The sequence below is a fragment of the Indicator indicator genome, chromosome 16 (assembly GCF_027791375.1).
Source record: "Indicator indicator isolate 239-I01 chromosome 16, UM_Iind_1.1, whole genome shotgun sequence".
Lineage (NCBI taxonomy): Eukaryota > Metazoa > Chordata > Aves > Piciformes > Indicatoridae > Indicator > Indicator indicator.
In genome coordinates, this window is record NC_072025.1 from 8,638,933 (window position 1) to 8,662,973 (window position 24,041).

General features: G+C 38.1%; 1 protein-coding gene across 6 annotated transcripts in view; it reads right to left on the bottom strand.

Annotated features, from left to right (window-relative positions):
• The window catches only part of TCF12 (transcription factor 12), a 162,290-nt gene that overhangs the window by 32,702 nt on the left and 105,547 nt on the right, over window positions 1-24,041 (bottom strand). For 5 of the 6 annotated variants that reach the window (XM_054387921.1, XM_054387920.1, XM_054387918.1 and 2 more), the window contains exons 7-8: window positions 21,757-21,892; window positions 18,671-18,723 (exon numbers count right to left, since the gene is read on the bottom strand). In XM_054387921.1, coding sequence (XP_054243896.1) covers window positions 18,671-18,723; window positions 21,757-21,892 — 189 coding nt within the window. Of the gene's footprint in view, window positions 1-7,098; window positions 7,176-18,670; window positions 18,724-21,756; window positions 21,893-24,041 lie in introns of those variants that run through there. The other variant, XM_054387922.1, reaches the window with a different exon arrangement.

Genomic DNA, 24,041 nt, shown 5'->3' on the forward strand with positions numbered 1-24,041 from the left:
AAATATAGCTGCAACATTATGAAGCTGCACTTGTGCCAGCCTAGCTTTTTCAGATCAAAGGGTTCTTGCGGCAAAACACAACTGATGTGGTCTCAAAGACTTCATTAACTCCAGATGTGGGGAAACAGCCAGCCAGTTCCACAAAAGGAGCAAGTCTCTTTTAGTTACAATCAGAACTACCCACAAATTAAACCCAGGCCTCTGATGTCATCTGATCACCTGCAGATGAGCACCAGGTTTTTTTCTGGTTAATGACCTAATCATAATTTTTATGTTGTGTTGCTACAAACAAAATCTAAAAGGAAAGGAGAAAATTTACAAAAATTAACCTGAAGTCCATGAGATGCAAAATATAAAGACTTTAAATAAGTAAGTTGATTAAAAAAAGGATGACATTTTACTTTTAACTTGGGAGCCCATGTACCAGGGTGACTGTTCACTCTGAAAGCCTCACATGCACTAGGACCTTCTCTAGCAAAACACTGCCTCTGCGTCTGCTGGCCCACAGGAGGCTTATGCGGCTGTATGGCAGCTCCCTGGTCTATGTCCTAGTTGAAAGGCTTTTTCTTCTGCAACAGCTGAAAGCAAGGGAGTTATAAATATGATGTGGCTGCTGAAGACGACCTCTTTTTAGCTATTAAGCTGATAACAGTGACATCCAGGAGACATTAAACCAGTTTTTCCTGGCTGACATTCCCACTATGAGAAGGAATACTGTTAAAAGGTCAGTCTGTCTGCAGAGCCTCCTTGAAGAGGGTTGTCTCCAGCAGGTAGAAGTGGAGCCCATCTTCTAATCCTCTTAAGTGCAGTAAGCCCAGGATGCATCTCCATATTGACAAGCCAAAAGCACTTCAATTACAAATGGGAAATTCCCTTCCAATAAATATAGGCCAAAACCAGTTTCTGTACACCAAGTGTACATGCAAGTTACCAAGTGGAGTTCTTGACTTTTTTGGAGCCGCACCAGACTATACATCAATCCTAACACTGCAGTGCTTCTGAAAGTTAGACAGCATCCTTGGAAGGAAGTAGGACAAATGAGCTACTAAGGACATCGAGTCAAGAAAGATCCATGTTGGTCTCTTCCGCTCCCTGAGCTGGTCTAGGTTTCTCCAGTGCAAAACGCAAGATAACAAGTAAGGTGGGTTTTTTTGAGGGTAGTGGTGAGAGCTGACTTCAGAACAGAGCTGGAAAGACATATTCTGTACAGCACCAGCTTTAAGCAAAACAAACACACCATCCAGTTCTGAAATCTGCCCTGGTGATTAACATATGTAATCAGCACTACCATGAAAGTTACACCAATGTCTAGAACACATTCAAGGATTACACAGTGTGCCTGTTTAAAAGTGCCAGTAACGCGAACATGAATTTTACCAAATTTTATGCTAAGCAAAACTTCCAAGTCTCATTCTATAAATGCATTTAATAAACGTAACACTTAAGAGTCCTCCTGTTGGCGTACTTCCTCTCAGGCAATTTTCCCGTAATCTGTTTAAAATTCTTAAATATTTATCAATGTTTAATATTAGTGTTAAAAGCAGATTAAAAAAATAGCAACCAAACCTTCCTTCCGATGAGCTCATGCTATCTCAAGACCAAGTCTCCCATCACACAGACTGTTTATGGAATTACGAATTATGTTAATTACTTAAGCCTAGCTATTAACAACTCTTGGAAGTTCAGGAAAATATTTATCAAGCTGCTGGAGACAGAATTTTTGGAAAACAGTGGAGATGGATAACCTATTCTGTACCTTGTAAACTCTGCTAAATAGACCTATCTACGTTCCATCAGCCTCAGTCACTCACTGAACAAGTGTGCACTGATGCATGATTTGTACATGTGGCAAAATTTTACAGTGTATTTTCTGCAGGTTTTGTAGCAAAAGCGACTTCTGCTGTAACGCAGCTCTGGGAAGAGGAAACTTGTATTCATGTTCATTGTATTTCTGACAAAATCACACACTAAAACTTCAGGAATGTAGAATAGTAACTATAGTTACTACAGAAGCTGCCAAAAAAACACTCCCACCCAAATACTTGTTTAGTTGACATTTAAATAAGACATTAAATGAAGAGCCTTAATATTCAAGATCAGGGTACCATACCCTCAAATCATATTTGTTTCCAATACCAGGTGTCAAGCTTCACACATTTAAAAAAACACTCCTTTCACCATCCAGTGTGAAAAGACCACACTCATTTAAGAGCACACAGCATGAGTCTTGTCTGCAAAATAATTTTTAAGAACAGTACAAAATTCAAACTCCTTTAAGTAGCTAAAGTGAATTCTGTCTTAAATAAACGTTTATGCAGTTTAGGCATGCTATACATGCCTGCATGGGTATTTTTGAAATGTAGAATCCCCCCGTAGCGGTGCATAGTACAAATATTTCCTAGCTTCTTCCCCAGTAAACAGCAATTTTAAAGGCATATTAAAAAGCGATAGGCAAACTTACCAAATATCCAAATTCATTGTAAGGAAACTTTTTGGTCTGTTTGTTTTATTTTACTTTTTAAATTTTAGCACGAGGCAGGGAGAGGAGGAAAAAAAGAGAAGGCAGCAGGAACACCACCAGAAATAAATATCCACATATATACTGCCTGAAGATTTTTTTCATATTAAGAAAAACCCTTCTCCACAGTCAAACTGTGATGTTACTGAATGATTCATACATCTAAGTCCTCAAAATTTCCTTATTAAATTCAGATTTTAAGGGAACAAAAAATGGAAACATTGAAACTAATCGGTCTGATTCTTAACCTGTTCCCTGTATTTCAAAAGGCAGGAATCCCCATCACCAGTACTGACCACAGGAGGATGCAGTAGTAGATACTAGCTATCTTTTGCATTTGCTTGCCTCTCCTCTGAGCTCATCAGTACTGTTTCTGTACCTCTGACACACACTATTAGATTTCTACACACGGACTTCGACATGCAGATGACTATGAAAGCACACACGCTGAGCAAACAGGGCGTGTTACTCTTTGCTGCTCGCATTTTGAGAAATATAGATCTGTCCAATACAGCACCTGATCCCATCCCTAGCTGCTTTCATTTGCCCAAGAAAATGGACATAACCTTCACTTTAAAGCATCAATAAAGCTTGTTGCAGAGAAGACACCCTTCTGGCAGAGGACCACTGCTCTGCAGATTGGCAGTTCAACCCAATGGAGTGGAGCAGGGAAAACTCTTGGGCTGATGCATTGTAATTCTGTTTTTTAGTGGGACAGGGAGGGGAAAGAGAGAGACAAGCTAAAAAAAAAAAACACCCACAAAGCACCCAGCCAACCAATGTTTACTACCTCTCTTTTACTCAGTGTCCACAGCTGTGCACCCCTAGAGATTTTCCAGCTGATCTTCTATTTGTCCTGACTTAGAAATGTTAGCTTTGACCTTGTCTAAGTTGCTGTGGGCAGCATATGGTACCGGATAACACTAATTGTACTTTTCTCCCTTTATACTAACTGGCCCAATACTAATAAAATCCAAACGGAATCATTCTTCTTTTGCACCTGGTTGCTCCAAAATTTACAAACTGATAACACCTCATTTTGATGTTAAAAGACTCAGTACATTATTTATTGCATAACAGCTACAGAAAGACATGCTGTTGTGTTATTTAAGCATCAGGCACTGTTATTAACATGTTTCTCTCTGCTATAACTCCAAGAGCAATGGCTGCAAGGCAGGCAATTTCTCAACTGAAAAAAATACCCAAATATACAACATGTATACTCACATCTGTGAGTACTTATTCATCTGTACACATGTGCCCATATGTATGCATATATGCATGCACGCACAGGGACACATTTATAAATAGCCTTTTACACTGTCAAAATTCTCTAAAAAATCCCAATACAAGCTAGTTAAAAAAACCACAGAGATCTACATATATGCAAAATATGTATATATGTGCTCATTTCCACCCCTCCATTTTTAAGTAAGGATTGTAGAAACATATTGTGAAGGATGCAGTAACTCCACTTTCGAAAGAAGATCAATAAAATCTCAGCCTATACTGAGGAAAACAAATATTTACTCAATAATAAACCCCACCTATACATAGACTGGTATGTCAAATTAACACGTATAATCTTCATAACACTATAGTAATGTGTAACTCATTCACGTATTTATTGTCATATGAAATAGTAGTGAGAGATGATATAAAATATAACCAATATTGCTCCCAAAATTGACTTAATTGTGGTGATGACACTAGTCCGTTACAATTGGTATAAAAATAACTCTACAACACACTTGGAAAATAATCAATATTTTGGTAAACATATAGGAGAAATTTAAAAAGTGTAAATCTTTCAAGTCTATATTTTATTCTTCATGCACAAAGAAGATAAAAAAAACTCTCATTACTTTTAAATATTTTTGGTGCCACTGCATTTTATAAAATTTAACTGAAAAGGCTCCAGTGAAAGGAGAAGTTTGCTTAGTTATTTCTTAGTTTAAAAAAAAAACCAACACAAAAAAAAAAAACCCAAACAAAGCAGAATATTTTAAAAGTGTAATTTAAATCTGTGCTATTATTTCTATTCATAGATTTCTGAATCTTCTCTTTTTAATGAGGGTTTAAGTGTCTGGATTTTTTTTTTTTGGTTCTGTAGCACAGCTCTTGAATGAAAAAGACAAAACTTTAAAAATATATATAATTTTAACTATTTTCCCCAGAAAGCTCTGTGTTAAATTTTTGTAAGCTTTCCATAAACTCAGAGTATTTTCTATATATCACCAGAAAATGATGAGGAAAAAAACAAAACAAACCAACCAACCCCCCCCCCAACACAAAAAACCCAACCACCACAGAACACCACCATAACAGGAGGAATCTTCTAGTTCAGTGCGAGTGTTTTATTTTCTTTACAATACTAAGCTCTTCATTCTTTTTTAATTTGGTAAGGATTCTTCAACTTTTTTTTTTGATAACTATTGCACATAATGGTAAAAGGTTACTCCTCAGAACAGGATTTGCATTAAAACATTACTTTTCATGGGTCCCTCCTAACATACACAGGAAACAAACAAAAATCAAACCTTTCCTACTAGTAGAACTCCCAGCTTAATTTTTAAACTTATGTGCCTGTGCATACATAACCAACTACTGGATTGCTCATATACTTTTTTAGCTTAATATTAAGTTTTCTTTTGACTTACAAATTTAGTAAGTTGAAAAGAACAAAACATACTGAAAAGTCCGAATCGCACATTTCTACATGTCATTTCCCACTCGTTTTATGTGTAAATAAATCAGATTTGATTACATCATCAGGTATCAAGGAATGACAATATAAAGAAAATATAATACAATAATCGAAATAAAAACCTCAAACTCAACAAGATACATACTAGCAACTTCCAACTGAGCAAACAACACGAATAAAAGCAGTAAAACATCACGATTAGGGTGTGTTCTGTTCTCTCATTATAGAAAGGTTCTTACAAAGGTTTGGCAAACATGCCAAAAACTGCAACACAAAAACTAACCTCCCCAACTTGATAAATCATACCTAAATTAGTAATTTAGTCAAATTTGCAAATACTCCTAGGAGAGAAAACGCTAAAAGCTAGTGAGACCTTTTTTTTTTTTTTTTTTTAAATTAAATAAAACCCCGGGCAACATGATATAGGATCGTCATATGATTTGTCATCTATTTACTAACTCTTCAAGCTCATAAAGGTCACCTCTGACCCATAACAGGCACATGCTATCAATTTTCAAGCCATGCTCTCCTACAATACAGCACTTCCATTTACTATATGCCTGGAAATACTTAATAAGATCAAAGCCTATTTTCCTGCTACAAGAACAAAGAGAAATGTTGTAATAGAGTGATCTGTGCTCTACAAAGAATAAAATCAAAACTCCATGCAAGTTACATTCCCTTTGCTTCAGGGGTATTGTATAGTTAATTTTACTTAAGTCTTATATATATCTTCATATAAAACTTCAAACAGATTGTTCTAGCTTAGGAGCAGACATGAAAGAAAAATAATTTCATATTTGAAAGACAGCTGGCATTTATACCAAAGGAAATGAAATAGAGACCAAGTGGTTTTACTTGTTCCTCTAACCACTCCTCCAGTATCTTTTCTGTTACTCAAGCAGCTCAGACACAATGTCTTTAATGAACGCTTTAATTATCATTGAACAAAATTCTTGGCAGAAAAGTTTACTAATGAAGGCAAAGCTGACACAGGCCCATGAGAGGAGAAATAGCAGTAAAAATACAAAAATTACAAAAACCACAGAAAAGATCAGTATCAGCATCTGCGTTTTTCCTGCGTTTTTATCACAGAATAAAGCCACAACCACGGACAACATAGAGTAGAAAATTTTTAATTTACCACTCTATGTCAGTTCTTACGCACACACAACTCCCCTCTTCCCCCCCAAACAAACAAAAAACCCCTAGAGGTTTCACTTTTTTCGGGATCTGCAGGTTTTTTACGGCTTTCCCCCCCGCCGCCCCCAGCTTCCAGTGGCTGTAGTGGTCTCGCAAGTGAGACGACCAGCCTGACAAGCCAGCGCTAATGGCTGGCTGCAGTGCTCCCTGTGGCCGGCAGCACGGCCCTTACCGGCGCGGTTCTCCCGGTGCCCGGCAGCAGGGTGGTGCGGGCTTGGGACCCGGCCATTAGTCAGCCGTTACTGGAGTGCGCTGGGGAACGCTGTTCCGCGGAAAGGTAAAACCAAAACCAACTCAAACACCAAGGAAAGTCGCAGGCGCGCAGGAACCCGAACTTCACCACGCTCCGCTGCACCCCGGTGAGCGGGCCCGGGGACGGGCAGGGCGAGAGCGGCCCCGTCCGGGAGCGCCGCCTGGCTGCGGTCCCTCGAGCCCCTGCGGAGCTGGACCTGGCGTTTTCGTACAGAAGCGAACAGACTTTCCGCCACGCAACCCCGCCGTAGTTTCTCTCAGAGGCCGCTCGTCCCCCGTTCGCTCCAGCAAGACCCCCACACCAGCCCTCTGACGCTCAGCGCCGCGGCACCCCCGGCGCTCTGAACTCGCAATTGTCCGAGAGCGGCCGCGGCTGGCCGGCGCTCCGCAGCTCCCGAACAAAGGCTGCCGCCCTTACCGTCTTCCCGTTGTAGTAGTACATGAGGGAGTTGCTGCCCACGCCGGGGACGGGGTACGCACAGTACATGGCGAGGCTGGCGGCGGGCCGGGCTGCAGCGCGCCGCCTCCCTCCACCACATCCACCCGCCCGGCCGCCCGCGCCGCTCCGCGCCGCCCGCGCACATGGAGCGCCTCAGAGGCGACTTATGCAAAGCAGGACTGAACCATCTCCGGCCGGGCGCGGGGGTAGGGCGGGTAGGGGCCCCACCGGCCCGGGCTGGGCCAAGCGGCGGAGGGAGGGGGCACTGCGGCGCACCAGCCGGCACCCCCGGGTCCGCACCTGCCCGGAGACCAGCGTACGCGTCCCAGTGAACTGCCAGCCACTAGGTACCTGCTAATGGGACACGTCCTGAGCGGGTTAATCCTCTGCTTTTTGTTTTAATTAAATTAGAGCACTTGGGGCAGTGGAGACGCTGCTTGACGCAGCCACACGGCCATCTGGCTCTGCCTGAAGTTGCTTCCAACTTTGGCAAAGCCTTCCAGAGCTGTAGTGAGCTGCAGGGAGCGGGTCCCATGGGAGAGCTAGAGCACCCAGGCAGCGCTTCCAGGCGCCCTGCCCTCGCCCCCCAGCCGCCCCCAGCGCAGTCACTGTGCCACAGGCTAACAAACAGGGAAGTCTGTGCAGAGTTTGACAGATACTTCCCTTTAAAATAACTTAAAAATCACATAAATATTTGTGTTTTACAGGTTCATTCCCAATGCATCTTTAAGATGAGGTGTATGGTTCTTTGGAAGCATGAGTCCAGACTCCCTCTATATTGTGTAACATGTTTTTGTAGGAAAAAAAAGCAATTCTGTGCCCCTGTAAGAAAGGAAAGAAAAGCGAGGGACCTAGACAACTTTGGCAGATCACAAAAATGTTAATTATACAATACAGCAAACAGACTGCAACTCCAGCATGAAAATCCCTCAACAGTCGCACTCTGTTAAATCTTTTTGCCTTCTTCACTGAACAGTGGCATTAACTAACGTTAACTCTTAACGAGGCATACATTTCTTTATTTTCCGCACATGAATGCACTCGGTTATTAACTGAGCTCCTGGCAAGTCAGATACAGATTTCAATCCAGGAAAAAAAAAAAAAAAAAGGTTAAAGCAAAACCACATTTCCCCACCTCTAACTGTGTCAACTGCCAATGCTGTGAATTCTCCCTGCCTCCCTCCTGACAAAAGCAGGAAAATACTTCAGGATATGGGGGGGAGGGGGGAGGGATAGGCAAAGTTCAATTTAGCAATTTGCAGGGAAAGAAAGCAAGCTGCAGAAATTTTTTTTCATTCTGTCAAGCACCTTGTGGGTCTGAAACGTTCTGCAAGGGTGACAAATTCACTACAGTAGAATGCTATGGTGAGATAAAAATCTTAGTGGGTTTTCTGTATAATGTCCATGATCTCAGGATATAACTATTGCTGTGTCTGGAAATACAGAGAATATACAGCAGACACTGATGAAAAATATTCACAACTCCAGCTTCCAAACCTTTTTCAGAGAACTCTATCAGTTAGGAGACTTGTGTTCAGAGCACATTGGCAAACACATCCTGCAGTTTACATCAGCTGAAGAATGCTTTCATTTTTACTGTAAGACAAAACTACACAACCAGAACACTTTAACCCTGGAGTAACCCTAATGATAACTGAACTCTTCTTCAATACAAAAGGCATACCAGCAGCTGCTGCAAAAAAGAACATCACTACACTTCAGACTATTAAATAGTCAGGCCCGCAGAGTGACTTGTGGTTTCCTCCTTCCCCTAAAGACCCATTCCAGGTCCCAGAGAGTTCTTAAGGAGCTTTGATTTGCACCTAACTGCCATTTCTTAAAGCTTCTCACTAACTTCAGGACTCTACAGATAAGATATGCTAAAAGATCTTCATGTAGCATGTGCTACTTCTGATAGTGTGCTACATCAGAATTATTAATTTAGACTAACATACAACTTCAAAAAAACCCCTAAACACTAGAGAAGGCACTTTCAGCTTGCAAGAACTGAAGAAGAGAAGTCTATTTTTCTGAAATAATTCAAGTGCACAAAGTTGTAAATCACTAAAAATACTACCAGACTAACTGAAGACAGTTCTTGCCATCGCTATTGCACCTCCATGCACACATGCTCGATTTTCAGAATAGTTGTATTTGAGATGAAGAGCACAATCAAGCCCCCCTCTCAAGTAATGAGCATTATCCATCCATACTACAAGGACTTGGAAAAACATTAAAAGATAAATCAGAAAAAACTAACTGTACTGCACAGCATCAGGAGGGAGGCTTCACGTTACAATTGACCTATGTTTGTGCAGAGCAATTGTAACCAAAAATATAGGCAGTATTAACTGGTAAAATTTACTAACACAACATTTATCAGTACATCAAAATCACTGATATTGTTCACCATCACATGGGTTAAGACAACAGCAACAGTATAATCAATAAAACTGAGTAACACCACTGCAAACGTTGTTTGTAGACAAACTCATTTCAAGACTGGTACCTCCACAGAGTCAATAAAAGAATTTGCTCCTGAATTATTTCCCCATATATCAGAAGAGTAACAGTTTTATTTCACCAAAAAGGGAATTAGCTGTCCTACTCTCAGTTACATTGGTGGGAATAAAACTTTGTGAACAATACTTGAAATTTAACATTGTATCTGCTCTACATCTACTGTATGAAAACATTGTTTCCCACAGGACATTTGCTACATGAATTCAACTTACAGGATCAGACCATAATTCCAAATACAGCAAACTTCAACTCACAGAAGTTTACCTTCACCAGAAGAGATGAAAAATAAACCCAAAATGAAGAATTTGAAAAATTGCTCAAAAAATGGCAATGTTGTTACAAATAATTCTATTTGCAGGAACTACTACCAGATAACTATTCCAGAAGCTCCTGAAATCCAAAGTTAAGTTTTTGTTTTGTGGTTGCATTTTTTATAATCCCCATTTAAGCCAAGCAACAGCTGCTCTGAAATTTGTTTTCTTAAGAGAATCATGTTACAGTGAAATGAATCATAGCTGGATTAGCAATACTGTACTGGGTACAGTTGTTTACTCCATTTTTCCTTGGTGACAAGTCAAGGGTTAATCTTATGACTCAGTCTGACAAAACAAGTCAGCTGGAGACAGGGCCAATTTTTTAAACTTGATTTCAGACAGACATGCCGTCAGCAGAGGAGCACTGAACTGACATGCACTTTGTAGCCTGAATTGTTTCCACTCATGACTCTTTACTGTGTGTCAAAAACAATAAACTGCTTGTTTTCTAAAGTATGTAAAGAGATTATGAAATCTGATGCAGAGCAAAATACTGGCCTAATAATAAAACAAGCTACCTGCAGGAAAATATTTTCAAAGACTTTTGATACTAAGAAATTTTGTGAATGAACTGCGTGTTCTTCCTGAAAACAAACTGTTCTGTGAAATGCATTTTTGTTTCACTTGTCAGAGCCACAAAGCAAACACATAATAAGCACATGTAACCCATCATTTGAATTTATGAAAAATAAACATCATTTCCCCAGATCTCTGGAAGTCATACCATATGAAAGATAATTATGTAACTGTCTCAACAGATGAGAGCCATGCCCTGGTCAAACATGTTCCATAACAAAACGGAAATATCAGGATACTTTTAAAAGATTACTGCTTTTTATCGCAGTGTTATTATTTTAAATGGCTCTACTCAAACAGAACAAGCAGCAAAACCTTTTACAAGAATTATGTGCAACTAGAAATTCAAGTTCCTTTTTCACCAACAAAAGCAATCGTGAACTGTAAACCAAAGCATCCTTGAGTTTCCTCACAGAGACTTGGCTTCAATCCTGCTGAAAACATGGTACCCCGTTAAGAGCCCAAGCATGCTTTTGAAGGGAATGCCAGTTCTATTGTTCTCAGAAATTTCCATTTAATTTCTTAGGGTTGAGGTTGTTAACCTGATATCTTTGGAAATACAGCAATGGAACTGCTCTAGAAGTCTCTTGTTTTAACGCCATTCCACCATAAGGCTGGAACTTATCAGTTTCAACCACATTTGACAGAGGAACAGAAGTTTCACAAGTGATAAATTCTTACCGGTTCTAAGAAAACTGGAAAACAGGAGAGACATACCCCAATGGATGGCCCACTGAAGTAATGGCAAGGAATGGAGAATAAAAAATAAATTCATAGAAAATTGGTCTGATACAAAACAACCTCTTGGCTAATTAAAATCTACATTGCAACTTTGAACTGCTTCTCTTGCACAATACAGAAAATCAATTTCTATGCATCTTAGGACTCCCAACATTTATTTTAAAATCAAGCATTTATGATGATTAACTATGGCAAGGCCAGATCCAGTTAGGATCATTGCTAAAGGATGTGTTCAATATCATGCATAACGTATCTGTTAGAACAGACAAGATTTTACGTCTTAAGAAGCAAACCTGGCCGTTTTAAGGGGAAAGCATATTGCTCATTATCCTGTCCTCTATTTCATTAATCAGTTAAGTAAATGTTAATTTATTTTAAAAGCCTTCTGTTGTTAACCAACCACAAAGTATGCTGTTCAGCAGGGACAGAGCAGATTAATTGTAAGGAAGACAATTTAACCCAGTGGACTGCATTTGATAGGCGACTCCCCCTCACCTCTCAATATCTAAAGGAAGATGTTTTAAGCAAATTAATTCACTCATTTATGCAAGACCTTAAAAAAAACCTTTATGGTTTGTTTTCCTTTTCAAAAAGTTTGTCTTTAACTGTGGTAGCTCTTTAATTGTGGTTGTTGGTTAGCATTTTTTTTCTTGTTTGTTTTTGTAAAGAAATTGGGTTACCTAAGACAGTATATGGGTAAAAATATGGGTTGACTTTTTCTTTTTTCCTTAAACACATTTGAAACTACAGATAGGAAATTTCTCTTTCAGTACTTTTCCAAGTACTATTGAGTTACAGATGTTTTTTACCCAGATATTTTTACTAGAATGGAAAGAATGAGGGGGGAAAAGTGCTCTATGTCACATTCTTTGGTATCTAACATAAAACAATTTATCTCAGGTGGTTTTAAAACTTTTTTCAAAATCTTTCAAATGTAATTTTGATATTGCTTAAACGCAGCAAATTTTATTATTTTGCTGAAAATATTAAGTACCTAAGGGTTAAAAGCCTCTATATGAACATTTTCACTTAAACCTACATTAAAAAGTAAATAACGATGTTCATTATCCTGAGGCAATAAATGACTATATGATGGCTTCTGATGGAATAATCATCCCCAAATGTGCTAAAAACTACCAAATCTAAGAATGTGTATAGACATTAAAAGAATTTTAAAACCTAAAATGAAGGAGCAGGAGTGTGACTGAAACTTGCCAGAAGACTACTTGAATTACAAATTTTTTCACATCAACTCAAAAAGTACAACAAAATTTATTTGAAGAATTAAGAAGTGATTAAAGGGTCCCTCTGCTGGTCCAAACTTAGCATCATTCCACTCTTAGATTACTGAATTAGTCTCTCCCCCCCACAAAACCCTGCACCACACCTGCATTTGTGTGAGCTCCCTGTAGGTGGCTCCAAAGTCAAAACCTGAGCCCAGCCCAATACATAAAAACATACACTTTTGGAATTTATATTAAATAATTCCGTGTCAGAGAAGCTTTAGAAGATTGCTTGTTAAAATGCAGAAGGCTAGTTGTGCCTCACCATGTATTTCCCTGCATCTCTTCCCTTCTTCTGTACTCCAGCTTGCTGCTTAGAAAAAAATTAGTTTACAAATTAAGCCAGGCAAGCTATCAAAAGCCAAACCATGAATCCTTCTGTCATGCAGTTAGGAATCTGCCTACGACTTCCCTACAGGCAGAAAATAATGCTAACAACTAATCCTAGCTATCGGTGCAAACGGTATGAAATCCCATAACTTTATCTCTGAGCCTGGTCAACTTCCTTTCTTTAAATGCCTTGACATCACAAGAAACTCTGTGGGACTAAACCAAGAGGAAATTCAATTCAGTTTCTTTGCTTCCATGTGTGAACACACATCTTTGTCTGAAATTTCATTTAAAGATTAGGCATGGCTTTCAGTTCAGTACCATTCTTTTGAAAAAGAAATCATTTTTCTATCACCCACTTCCGACGAACGGCCCAGTCACAGGCAAAACAACCTGCACAACATTTGGGCTGAGCAAGCAATTGAAAAGAAACATCTCAGTTCAACAGCACATGAAAAGTCTAACAACACAGTGTTGCTCACCACTTTTCCAGATGACTTCAGGGATTAGAGAAGTCTTCCCAACAAAACCACAAGTACTGTCAAAGGACATTTAAGAAATAGTCCTCAAAAAAGCTTTTATCCTTATCTATTATTATAAACCACCACACTAATTTATGGCATTGGAGACATTAATCTTCTAGGTAAAGCAGAGTGGTAGCCATTCCAGGAAACTTCTGCCTAAATTACACAAGCTGCAATTCAGTCATGTTATGTTTTGCAGATAACAGTTTTAGAACTATGCACAGATTTAAAATGCTTTTATGCAGATCTACACTTTGAGAGTACCTAATATGCTGATTCTAATATGTTGTGAAAACTTCAGAACTAAAGCATCTCTAGTAAATCCAAACATTGAAAAATTATTTAGCATCATTATACATCCTTCACATAGGTAAATGCAGGATTTCCACAGGGAAGGTATCTCAATTTAACACCCTCACAACAGTTCATCACAGAGAACAGGATAGTTAGTTGGAAAAAATGAACCATTTGCAATTAAAAACCCAAAACTACCAACAACAAAAAAAGCAAACCACCAAACAAGCAAAAACCTAAACCAAACAAACCCCAAAAAACTATTAGGAGAGGGTTAGTTAAGTCACCCTAATTGAGTAGGAACCCAATCTGAACCCTCACAACAGGACTTCGCAATGGACTGCTTAATGACAGCTAAATGTCCTCATGTAGCAGAGAGTGAGCGAAATGATACAATCTGAGGCACTGTTGTTTTCATATACATTTCAAATAAAGGCCATGTTGGAAACTATTACAATAATCTAATCAGAAAAGCAGGTCTTTTACTTATAAAATCTCAAAGAAACACTTCTACTTGGGTTGGCAGCAATTTAAGGGTTGGAGGTTTTATACATTCCCTTTTTGTTCAAGCCCACAGATGCACATGGTGACACTTGATTCAAGTGACCAAAGAACAAGCAAAACGCATAAGGGAAGACCGAAGACTCAGTCAAGAGGAAATTACAAGTTCTGTGTTGCATTATCCATAAGGATTTATTTGCCCAGTGTTGTTACTTAAAATTACCTACTAAAACACACAGCATCAGAGGCAAGGGTCAGGCAATTTACTGCTGCCTTTGAAAGTGTTGGATAGTAAAGACAAGTGACAGCTGAATGTATCATTTGGTTGTGCAAGGCAATTCAGAACAGCTCTGAACAAGCTAAATGCTGCCTTTTTTTTTTTTTTTCTCCATTTTTGTTTTGACACCGTTTCTGGCCAGTGGGAACAATCCTTACCAATGAAAAAAAAAAGTCCCACTAGAAGGCCAGTTAAACAACATTACAGACACTTAAACATCACAGAAAGTAGCTACCCAGGACACTCCAAAGTTGTTATTCAGAGCCACAGACCTCATTAAAGGCTGTTGCTTTACACCAGGCTACTTCAATACACATTGAGGATAATTCTCTAAAGAAAGTCCACTCAGATGTTATTATTTTAATACAATCTAAACATTAAAGGCTCAAAACTCTGGTTTCAGATAAATAATCAGAAGACTGAATCATTTTCCACTCCACCATTTCCACTCACCTGCAGGAAGGATGGAGGAAGGAGGGAGCACAGAAGAGAGTAGGATCTATTATTTTTCTTCCGGTACCACTGGTATCTTTATGAGACCTCTCGAAATGTATTTCTCAAGCTCAGTCTTTTAAGACTAGCATGACACCAAAAAGAGAAGTTTCTTAAATGTAAATCAAGTTTTCTCTAGCTTTGCTTCATAAAGAATTCTTGTGATAACTTAGCACCCATGGACTATATGCATACTATATAGGGTGAACCCCTAAAAATCTAGATATCAATTGCCTTAAAACAAGAGTTTGAATTTACAAGACCTCTGGTGTTAGAAAAATACATAGTAACAACTTGCCAAATGAGTAAATGGGAGCCTAAAGTTTAATATTAACTGATAATCTCAGGTACTGTGTAAAGTCTAAAATACCAAAAATCACTAGAAATGACACTACACAGAAAATAATCAGACGTTTGTGCCTGTGTGTCACAGCTGATTTACTGTAACAAAAAAAATCAAAACACTAATGTATTTCAGGCTATTTCTCTGGCATGAGACGAACTAAATGGCAAAAGTATGATGATCCGTATTCACACTTTTCCTTAGAATTATGGCCTCACAGTAGCTACCAATTATGGTATTAATCAGGAATACCAGTTTGAAATATTTTCTGGCCACATACGTAAATAGTATGTTTCTGCTCATAGCCCGTCCAAAATTAGATGGCAATCTCCCAGGGCGTTTCCAAGTAAGCCTGACTTTTCTTTCTTCTCCCTCTGCAGACTGAGCAGCTCTTTGAAAACCTTGACACTCTGCTCTTCCTATCTTAGCCCAGTCAATTAGTGACATGTTATTAGTTTCTTGGCTGAGTTACAGTTAACTCGTACAATCAGGAGCATTCTCAGAATTACAGCAGTTTTGAATCTCTGAGGATAACATAACATAACAGTATTTCCCCCCCTCCCTGCTACAATACAAACAGCACATCATAATCTTTGTCTTCACTCAAGCCTGGCTTGAGCTAACTGTGAGAAAAAATAAACTACTGATTTTTCAGTCTCTATCCTCCCAATAAGGCTTTAAATTTAGTAGTTGTAGTTTAACATAAATGCTTGCATTCAAAACGTTTTGGGCAATGACTCACCACCTAGCAACTTATAAGAAGAAAACTTAAAAATGGATTTGCCTGGTGCATTTCATTTTCACAGTAAAAGGACAAGTTCAGATTGAGTTCCATTTCAGAAAGTAACTAAACAACCAATTAGCACTTTTCTCTGGATCTATATTTACTTTCAGTCCAAATAAGAACATATGAAATAGCATAAAACTTAAAGCTAGTAACTTAAAAAAAATACCTTACAAATTCAAGAAATAAAGATAAAAAAATACTGTTATTAAATTACGGTTAACTAGGAAATTAAATTACTGTTGAGCATCTGCGGACATGGTAGCCCTACACTAACAAAAAAACATTGCAGAAAATATTTTAGAAACACAATTTAAAAACCAAACAAGTCTTCCCCCCAAACATATGTAACATCAAGTATCCTTGTCACTTTCTGTATTATAATTAAACTTCTCTTTACTACCTATTAGCTAAATCAATTTTTATCTTTCCCACAATACATTCTGACTTCTTTAAGGCAACTTACATCATTATCTACTCAAATTTCTTATGATGCTTAGTGAAATTTACTTTTGTGTCATCTCCCACATCATATCTCATGTCACTTTTTTTTCCCCCCTTTAAAATGTGTCAGTTTACTTTAAGGCTCTATTCAGCACTGAAATACAGAGAAACAGCACTAGAAACCTGCAGCATCACAATCACTGATTATTCACAGTAATTGCACTTTATTGTGCAGATCAGTACAATGTTGATATGAATAAAATTTATCATCATTTTTTTGTTGTCTCCACCTTTCTCTCAAAACAAGAATAAAATAAAAACCATTTGAAAAATACTGCTGCTTAAAATCAAAGCCCGGTAAGAGAAGTGAGAGAAATTTTTCGTTTGCAAAAATGATCTCTACCTGGCTGACTCTTCTAAATACTAAGCATGTAATGTAAGGTTTCTTACTCGCCTTGAATTACAGTAATAAATTACAGGAAAATTGCACTGCTATGTGTTTTAGCTTCTCTGACATTTTAAATATATTTTTGTTAATCTAGCAGAAATCATCTGCTAGACTGTAAAGCCACCCTACATAACAAGCAACTGTTAAAATGTAAATTGCCAAACTATTTTTAGCTGCTGCTGCAGGGAGGGGAGGGGAAGGAAAGAAAAAAAAAAAACAAAAAACAAAAAACAAACCAACAAAAAACTGGGGGGGGGGAGGGAAGGAAGAAGAATATTCCTGGCCTCGGGAATAATGATTTGAGGCATTGTGTTCATTTTGTTTATCAAGCAGCTATTCAGCCTCTAGTGGGGCCCAAATGCTTATGCAAGCAAAAGCTCGTAAGAGTGCCTGCAGCTGCAATCCTGGCTTCCAGGTAGGCTGCAGGTTCAGAGCACAGCTGCCCCAGGCTGTCTATACTATCGCGGCTCCATCTGGAAGTATGGTTAAAATAAGATTTCAGATCCCAGTTTCTGTATGTATCACCGCAAGCAGGGGGAGGGAGAAAGGAAAGAGAGGGAGGAGAGAACGGGAGAAGCAAGGACTAGAAGACACCATCCGTCCTTCAGACTCAATACAAAATAGAAAGCTCAGACCCATTTTGCTCCCACTGTACCGCTGCTGCCTGTGCAGCATGTTCCATTCAGCCCATCCGGCTCTGAGTTATGACTCAGCCAAGTGCACCTGCGCCCATGTGTTAAGCACTGCCAAATAAAAGCCCAACAGCCATTTCCACAACAAAGAGATGTACCCGGCAAGGCAGCAGGGCTTCCCCCTCCCCTCCTGCCTGTTCTGAAACGAAAAAAAAAAAAATTCTGTCCTTCACTTCATTGGGGATTTTTCACTTCACGTGGATTTTTAAATGCAGATTCATTTATAAACAATTTTCTTCCTTTTAAGAATAAAGCATATTTAATACCACCAAACACCCCTATAGCAGTAGATTATCACAGCCATTAATGATTTTTCCACCAAAACCCTTCCAACCTTTTTCATCAAAGCCCTTTATTCTCGAAGGATAAATTTTCAAGCAAAGCGGGATCAACAAACTAGTTGCTTGAAAGCATTCCTGATGCTAGGCTGAAGTTAGGAAAGGCTTAATGAAGGCTTTAAAATCCACCAGGGTTTCACAATGAACATCTGACTCAGTGATTTATGCATATTAATAACCTCAGTCCTACTGAGGCAAGCTGAGCTGTACATGTCCTCCGAATCTTAATGTCTTCAGCTCCACTGGGATTATTACAAATGTAAATTTCTAAGATTCTCAGCTATTAATCTCTGTCTGTCCTCCTGTTCAGCAACATAATGACTAATTAAACATCAAAAGACCTGTACAGGAGATCTTCTTTGACAGCTCCTGGCCCAGCTCTCTTCCCAAGAGAGGAATTCAAATGACAGGGACAAGTGGGTAGGAGCATATGAGCAAGCTACGAATCACTGCTATGAAATCTAAAAATTCCACATAAAATATGTACTTAGTCCTCCAGAACCACTCCCAATTACCTAGCCTAGCTGTTCATGTCCAGCAGATAAGCCTTCCTGGTGCTAAAGTTAGGTCATTTGTATGTATGTCAGGTAAACAGAGTGCAATTTAACCCAATTTGTTTACTACAAATAAAAAAATGTAGTACTTACAGAAGAAGGCAAACCAGGGGGCACCTTTCTTACTTTCTTTGTCTGTAGAGGATCTGTACATAGAAAAACAGTATTTCATCAAATATCTACAGGAATAAAGGAAGAAACAGCTGGGCTATACGGCTTTTTTCTTTCCACAATGGATTTATTATTTCTCCATGTCATGCATTTTTTCTCATGTGCCAATGAAACTCGTCTTTAACATCAATACAAGAATATAACATACTGATGTTGTTCTCTAAAATAAAGCTTTGCTAAATGATTACTTCCAGTTCTTTCCATGAGGAAAACAGTTATTCCTAGGAACACTAACACTGACAGGGTGCACTGATGCCCTTACACACTAAGAAACAGATTTTGAGACGTCTAAAGGAAGAAAACAGGACTGATTAGTGGGAGAAAAGGTTTTCCTTCCTGCACTTCAGAGTAAAGATAGAACTATAAAAAGAAGAATTTATGACATGTTAAAGTATGATTTATACTCTAAAAATACTCATGTGATCTAAATTTCTACAGCAATTACTCTTAAGCAATATAGGCAATACAGCTCAAATTTACATGTAATAGTAAAGTTGGAAGTAGGATACCTGTCACCTCCATCCGCTAACTGTCACATCACAAAAGTACCCAGCAATTTTACTAACTAAATCAAGAATCTGAAGCAGTTTAGTCAGCCACTAATACAATTAATATGAATAGTATAAATGAAAACTAGAAGTTAAGTGATGTTACAAAGACAAGTATCTGGCTGGATTTCCAGTTCTACAGCTGACCAACTGAGTCTCCGATTAAAATACAAAATTCCTGTGTTTTTTTTTTCATTTAGAACATTTAACCACTGTTTTACTATAGGACAAGAAAAAGGTGAGATATGGTGAGAATATCTGCTGAATATCTTTACTATGATCATTCCCATTGGGCATGTTCAAAAGAAAATAAAAGTACTTCCGGAAAAGATATTTAACACTGCACTTAAAAGTGTCACCTGTAAGGAAACACTGCTTGGTTTCAATGCACTTTAATATCCAATTTTTTAAGTTTGTTAAAGACCTGGTCAGGCTACTCCTTCTTGGAGATTAAATGTCCATAATTTGACTTGGCTTTAACTTCTCAGGCAGCAGCTTTGCAACATTTAATTAGTCCATGAAAACAACAACAAACAAAACAAACAAAAAACCACCAAGAAACACCACCACCAAAATTTCACATACTTTTTTCTTGTCATTGGAAACAAGACTTGATACAAGAGTGCACTCCCTTATCCTGGTTTCTGAAAAAATATTTCCATAAATTTGTAACTACCACCCACTAACATGTCCCAGGTTATGGTCCCCCAGATTTGGCAATGACAGAAAGAGGAATATCACGTTGTTACCAATTTGAATGGGTTTATGTCAACTGAGCTTTACTTGAAAGGAAAAAGAAATAGGAGTCCTACTCTGGAAACATCATACTTCACTTAACTTTGTTTAATTTAACAATATGTGGAACTTATCAAATTATGCAGTTTTCAAAAGAAATTAACTTCATGATATATTCATGTACATAGCAAAAATCAGTCTTGCTTAGGGTTCTCCCTCAATGATTGCTTCATACCTTTCTGCCCACGTCAGTGTCACTCTCTGTCCAGCAACCAATTTCGCTCTCTAACAGCCCCCCTGTTACTCAAACCCAGAGCAGGTTACTGTTACTAGTATTAATGCTTTCTCACTATAACCAATTCAATGGGACTAAAACTTAAAATAATAAACCCCAACTCTTTTCTATCAAATTTCAAACATGCTTCTAAGTGGCAGACAATTCCACTGAACTTTCATGAGACTGTTCCTTTTCTGAAACAGATCTGAGGAACCGTTGGTTGATTCTCATTCTGAGGAACATGAATACTTACAAATCTATTTTTAAATAAAGACAACTCCAGATTAAATGGTGGTTGTCTTGACAACAGGTTGAAAAATTATACAAAACCCGTGTTTTAAAACACCTACAAACATAAAAACACACATCTAAAGGCACAGTTCCAAAGTCACGTTTTTATAATTAAAGATGTGAAAAAACAATTTTGAGCATGTTCAGGACTATTTTAATTCCTGTTTGCAGTTCTAGTTCATACTCAAGTTACTTCAAGAAACAATTTGCATTTGCTGAAATGTTATTTTGGGTAAAATACTGTTTCAGTTATATGGTTTCAACAACTAAGATTTTATTATGGAATGGAAGTACTATAGACAATGAGAGGCATTAAAAACCCAAGCATATAACTAGAGTAATGCTAATGACATAACATGCTAACATTGAAATATGGTAGCTTTTAAACCAGAGTATCAGATTATAGACTCTTTTCAAACCAAAAAGAATTTTTTTATACTTGCACACCCAATTATTTGTGATCGTCTTGTAGCAAAAATGACAGAAGAGCTGGCTCACTTAAGACTCCTTAATTCAACAAAAAAATCTTTAGAGCTATGAAATATTACCAATATGACCAAATACAGAATTTCCATTTAGCTCTAAGTGTATGCAGAAGAAAATATTAGTACTGTCATACAATTGTAACAATTTTAAAGCAAGTTTCTGCCTGCATATTGTGCAAGATAGTTGGATTTTAGAACAAACTACTACCTCCAATTACTACAAACTTTAAAGGCATGTTGAACCATTTACAATGAACTATATATTGCCCTGAATAAAGTTACTTTTAGCATATAAAAGGATAATTGTTTCCCTTTTGTGTCTTTCCCCTGCTAAATAATAGTAATGACCTCAAGGTCAGGCATTTCCAGGAGTTAATGACAGCATGGGTTAGGGGCACTCAGCTGGTCATCAGCTCCTACCCATCTGTCATTATTGCTTTTCCAATTATGGGTTTTATTGGAGTGAGTTTGTTTTGTAAGTGTTTGACCAGTGTTCAAACTAGCATCTCAAAGAAAACCTACATAATTCCAGTTTATCTCTTGTATAGCAGTTTGCTGTAGCTTGAATTGCTCACAGAGCAAACTCCAGCATATATAAAACGAGCTGTCAAAGAAAAGGTCAGCAGAAATGCATCATGAACAAAAGTTTTAAAAACTGCCCGTATTACTCACCAAGAGCTGGTGAGTCATGAAGTGGTCTTCTGCGTTGATTTGTACCAGAAAATGGATAGTAGGATGTTCCAGGTTTTCCAGAGGATGACAGCTGACCTGGACTTCCAAGCCCCATATCAGACCGAAGCAGACTAGACTGCAAAACAGAGAAAAGTAAAATTAACCGCTGTAATAACTTGGCTATTAATATACCAGGCTAAGAAACTATTAACCAAACATACTGCTCTCGGCATTTTTAAGAATTTACTGGGCTTTTATTGAAAGTCTTCAAGGTAAAATAGAAAAGCTGACTTAAAAAAATAGTATTCAGAAAATATATATCAACATAATTCAGAAACAGAACAAGTTTGGCTGTGAGCCTCTAAACAAACATGACCATTTCAGTTTAAAACATCTGAAAGAATCATTCATGCTTAAACTTTAAATAAAGTCATAATACTTTGTTTAGTTTGCAACATCACACCTCTTCTATTACACAACATAAACAAAATTGATAAAAAACTATGAGTTTATAACATGATGTAGGTTTTAGCACATACTTAGAAATCCAGACTTATTACATTCATAAAGACATGGAATAACTGTCAAAAATCAAACACAAAGGAGATAACATGAAATTAATGCACAGAACATAAGAGATCATGACATCTAAAAAACTTCCAACCAACAATGAAGTTGAGCCCTATCTTTTTTGTTCCCTTTCCATGTAGTAAGTATGAGAACATTCTAAACACTTAACAAGTAAATTATACATTGTATGGCCTCACACTACACGGATTTCTTCTGTGAAACTGAAACAAACGTCGGTGATTTATGAGAACGTAATTTTCCATGGTCGATGCTACACTGAGCCTTCTTTTAGTCTGAAAATCCCCCGACTTTCAGTGAAGCCCACAGAAGTCTGTACAGAAAACATGATACTACCAGGCAGTAAAACTGCAAACACTGCTGCTTCACTCCTGGCATTTGCATACATCTATCCTCATACAGCAGCATCCATTCTGCGTTACACACCATGCTTTGCTTTTAGTATCTGCAAAACTCAGAGAGTGTTTTAAGGTCACCATGGTATCAGCAGCCTTCAGAAAACAGTGATTTGATTTCTTCATACTTGGTCATTGTATACTGCAGTCTTCTCAGGGGGTAAAGGAGGTGAGGCACAGCTGTTGGATGGCAGGGCAAGAGTTATGTTTTGCCTACATTCAAATGGCACTAACATTTCAGTTGTCTGATGATGCCAAGACAGAATCTGCTGGTTGAATTAACTTTTATACCAAAACAAACTTGAAGTTCACCTAGTTAAAGTTTTTCCTTTAGTCCCCCTGCTCCCAAGCCAGCTTTCCTCCTCACCTCAAACTGCTCTCAATGACAAAGTCCCACATGCACATGTGGATTCCAAAGGCTGTTAAACAAGCAGGCCTGCAGACTGCATCATGGTAGAACCTGCTCTAGTGCTGTTGCCTTCTAGGCCTACAGCAGCCCACCGGAACTCAGAGCGCAACGTTTCTGGCCCTCCACACATTTCCTTCTGAGGCCTGAACACCCTCATTCATAAGTAAATATGGGGTTTGGATTACATGATATCATTTAAGCTGGTTCTTTTGGTGTGATGCCTTGTGAAAGGTGAAGTTAACTCACAGGGCTCTCAGTAAGATACCAAATCCCTCCTAACTTGCGATGCACTGGAATTAGCAGAAAATCCAGAATTCATATAAAATTATAGACCATATAAAAAATAAATAACCTTGAATGTATTTTTCTAGATAAATGGGCTTGTATCAAATCTCTACTGAAATCATAGAATCAGTCAGGGTTGGAATGTCTGTCTTTTACTTGTCTGATGACTAATTTCAGCATGAAAATATTCTATTTTAATTGAAGAGTGGGATGTGAAAAAATCATCCTGTTACAAACTACAAGATGGTCCAGAAGTGTTAACTATTTCCTACAAGTCTATCATAGTCTGAAGAACGAACTCGATGATTTAAAATGTTAAAGCATTAAAAAAAAGTTTTCCTGTAGCTTCATTTCTTCATTCTTGTTCTTACAATAAACTCAGCTTTAAATCAGAATTGTTAACATAAAACTCAAAATGAGATCCCTTATAAGGAGCAAGGAGATCTTTAAAGGATACAGAAGAAATGCAGAGGGGGGATTCTGCATGTAGACTGTTGCAGTTTCTGGCTTTGACAAACAAGAGTTTGTTTTGCAGAAAAGATGATTATCAGAATAGCTGGCTTACATAGTGCAAGTCTGAATTTAGTAGAGATTCTCATCTAAACATT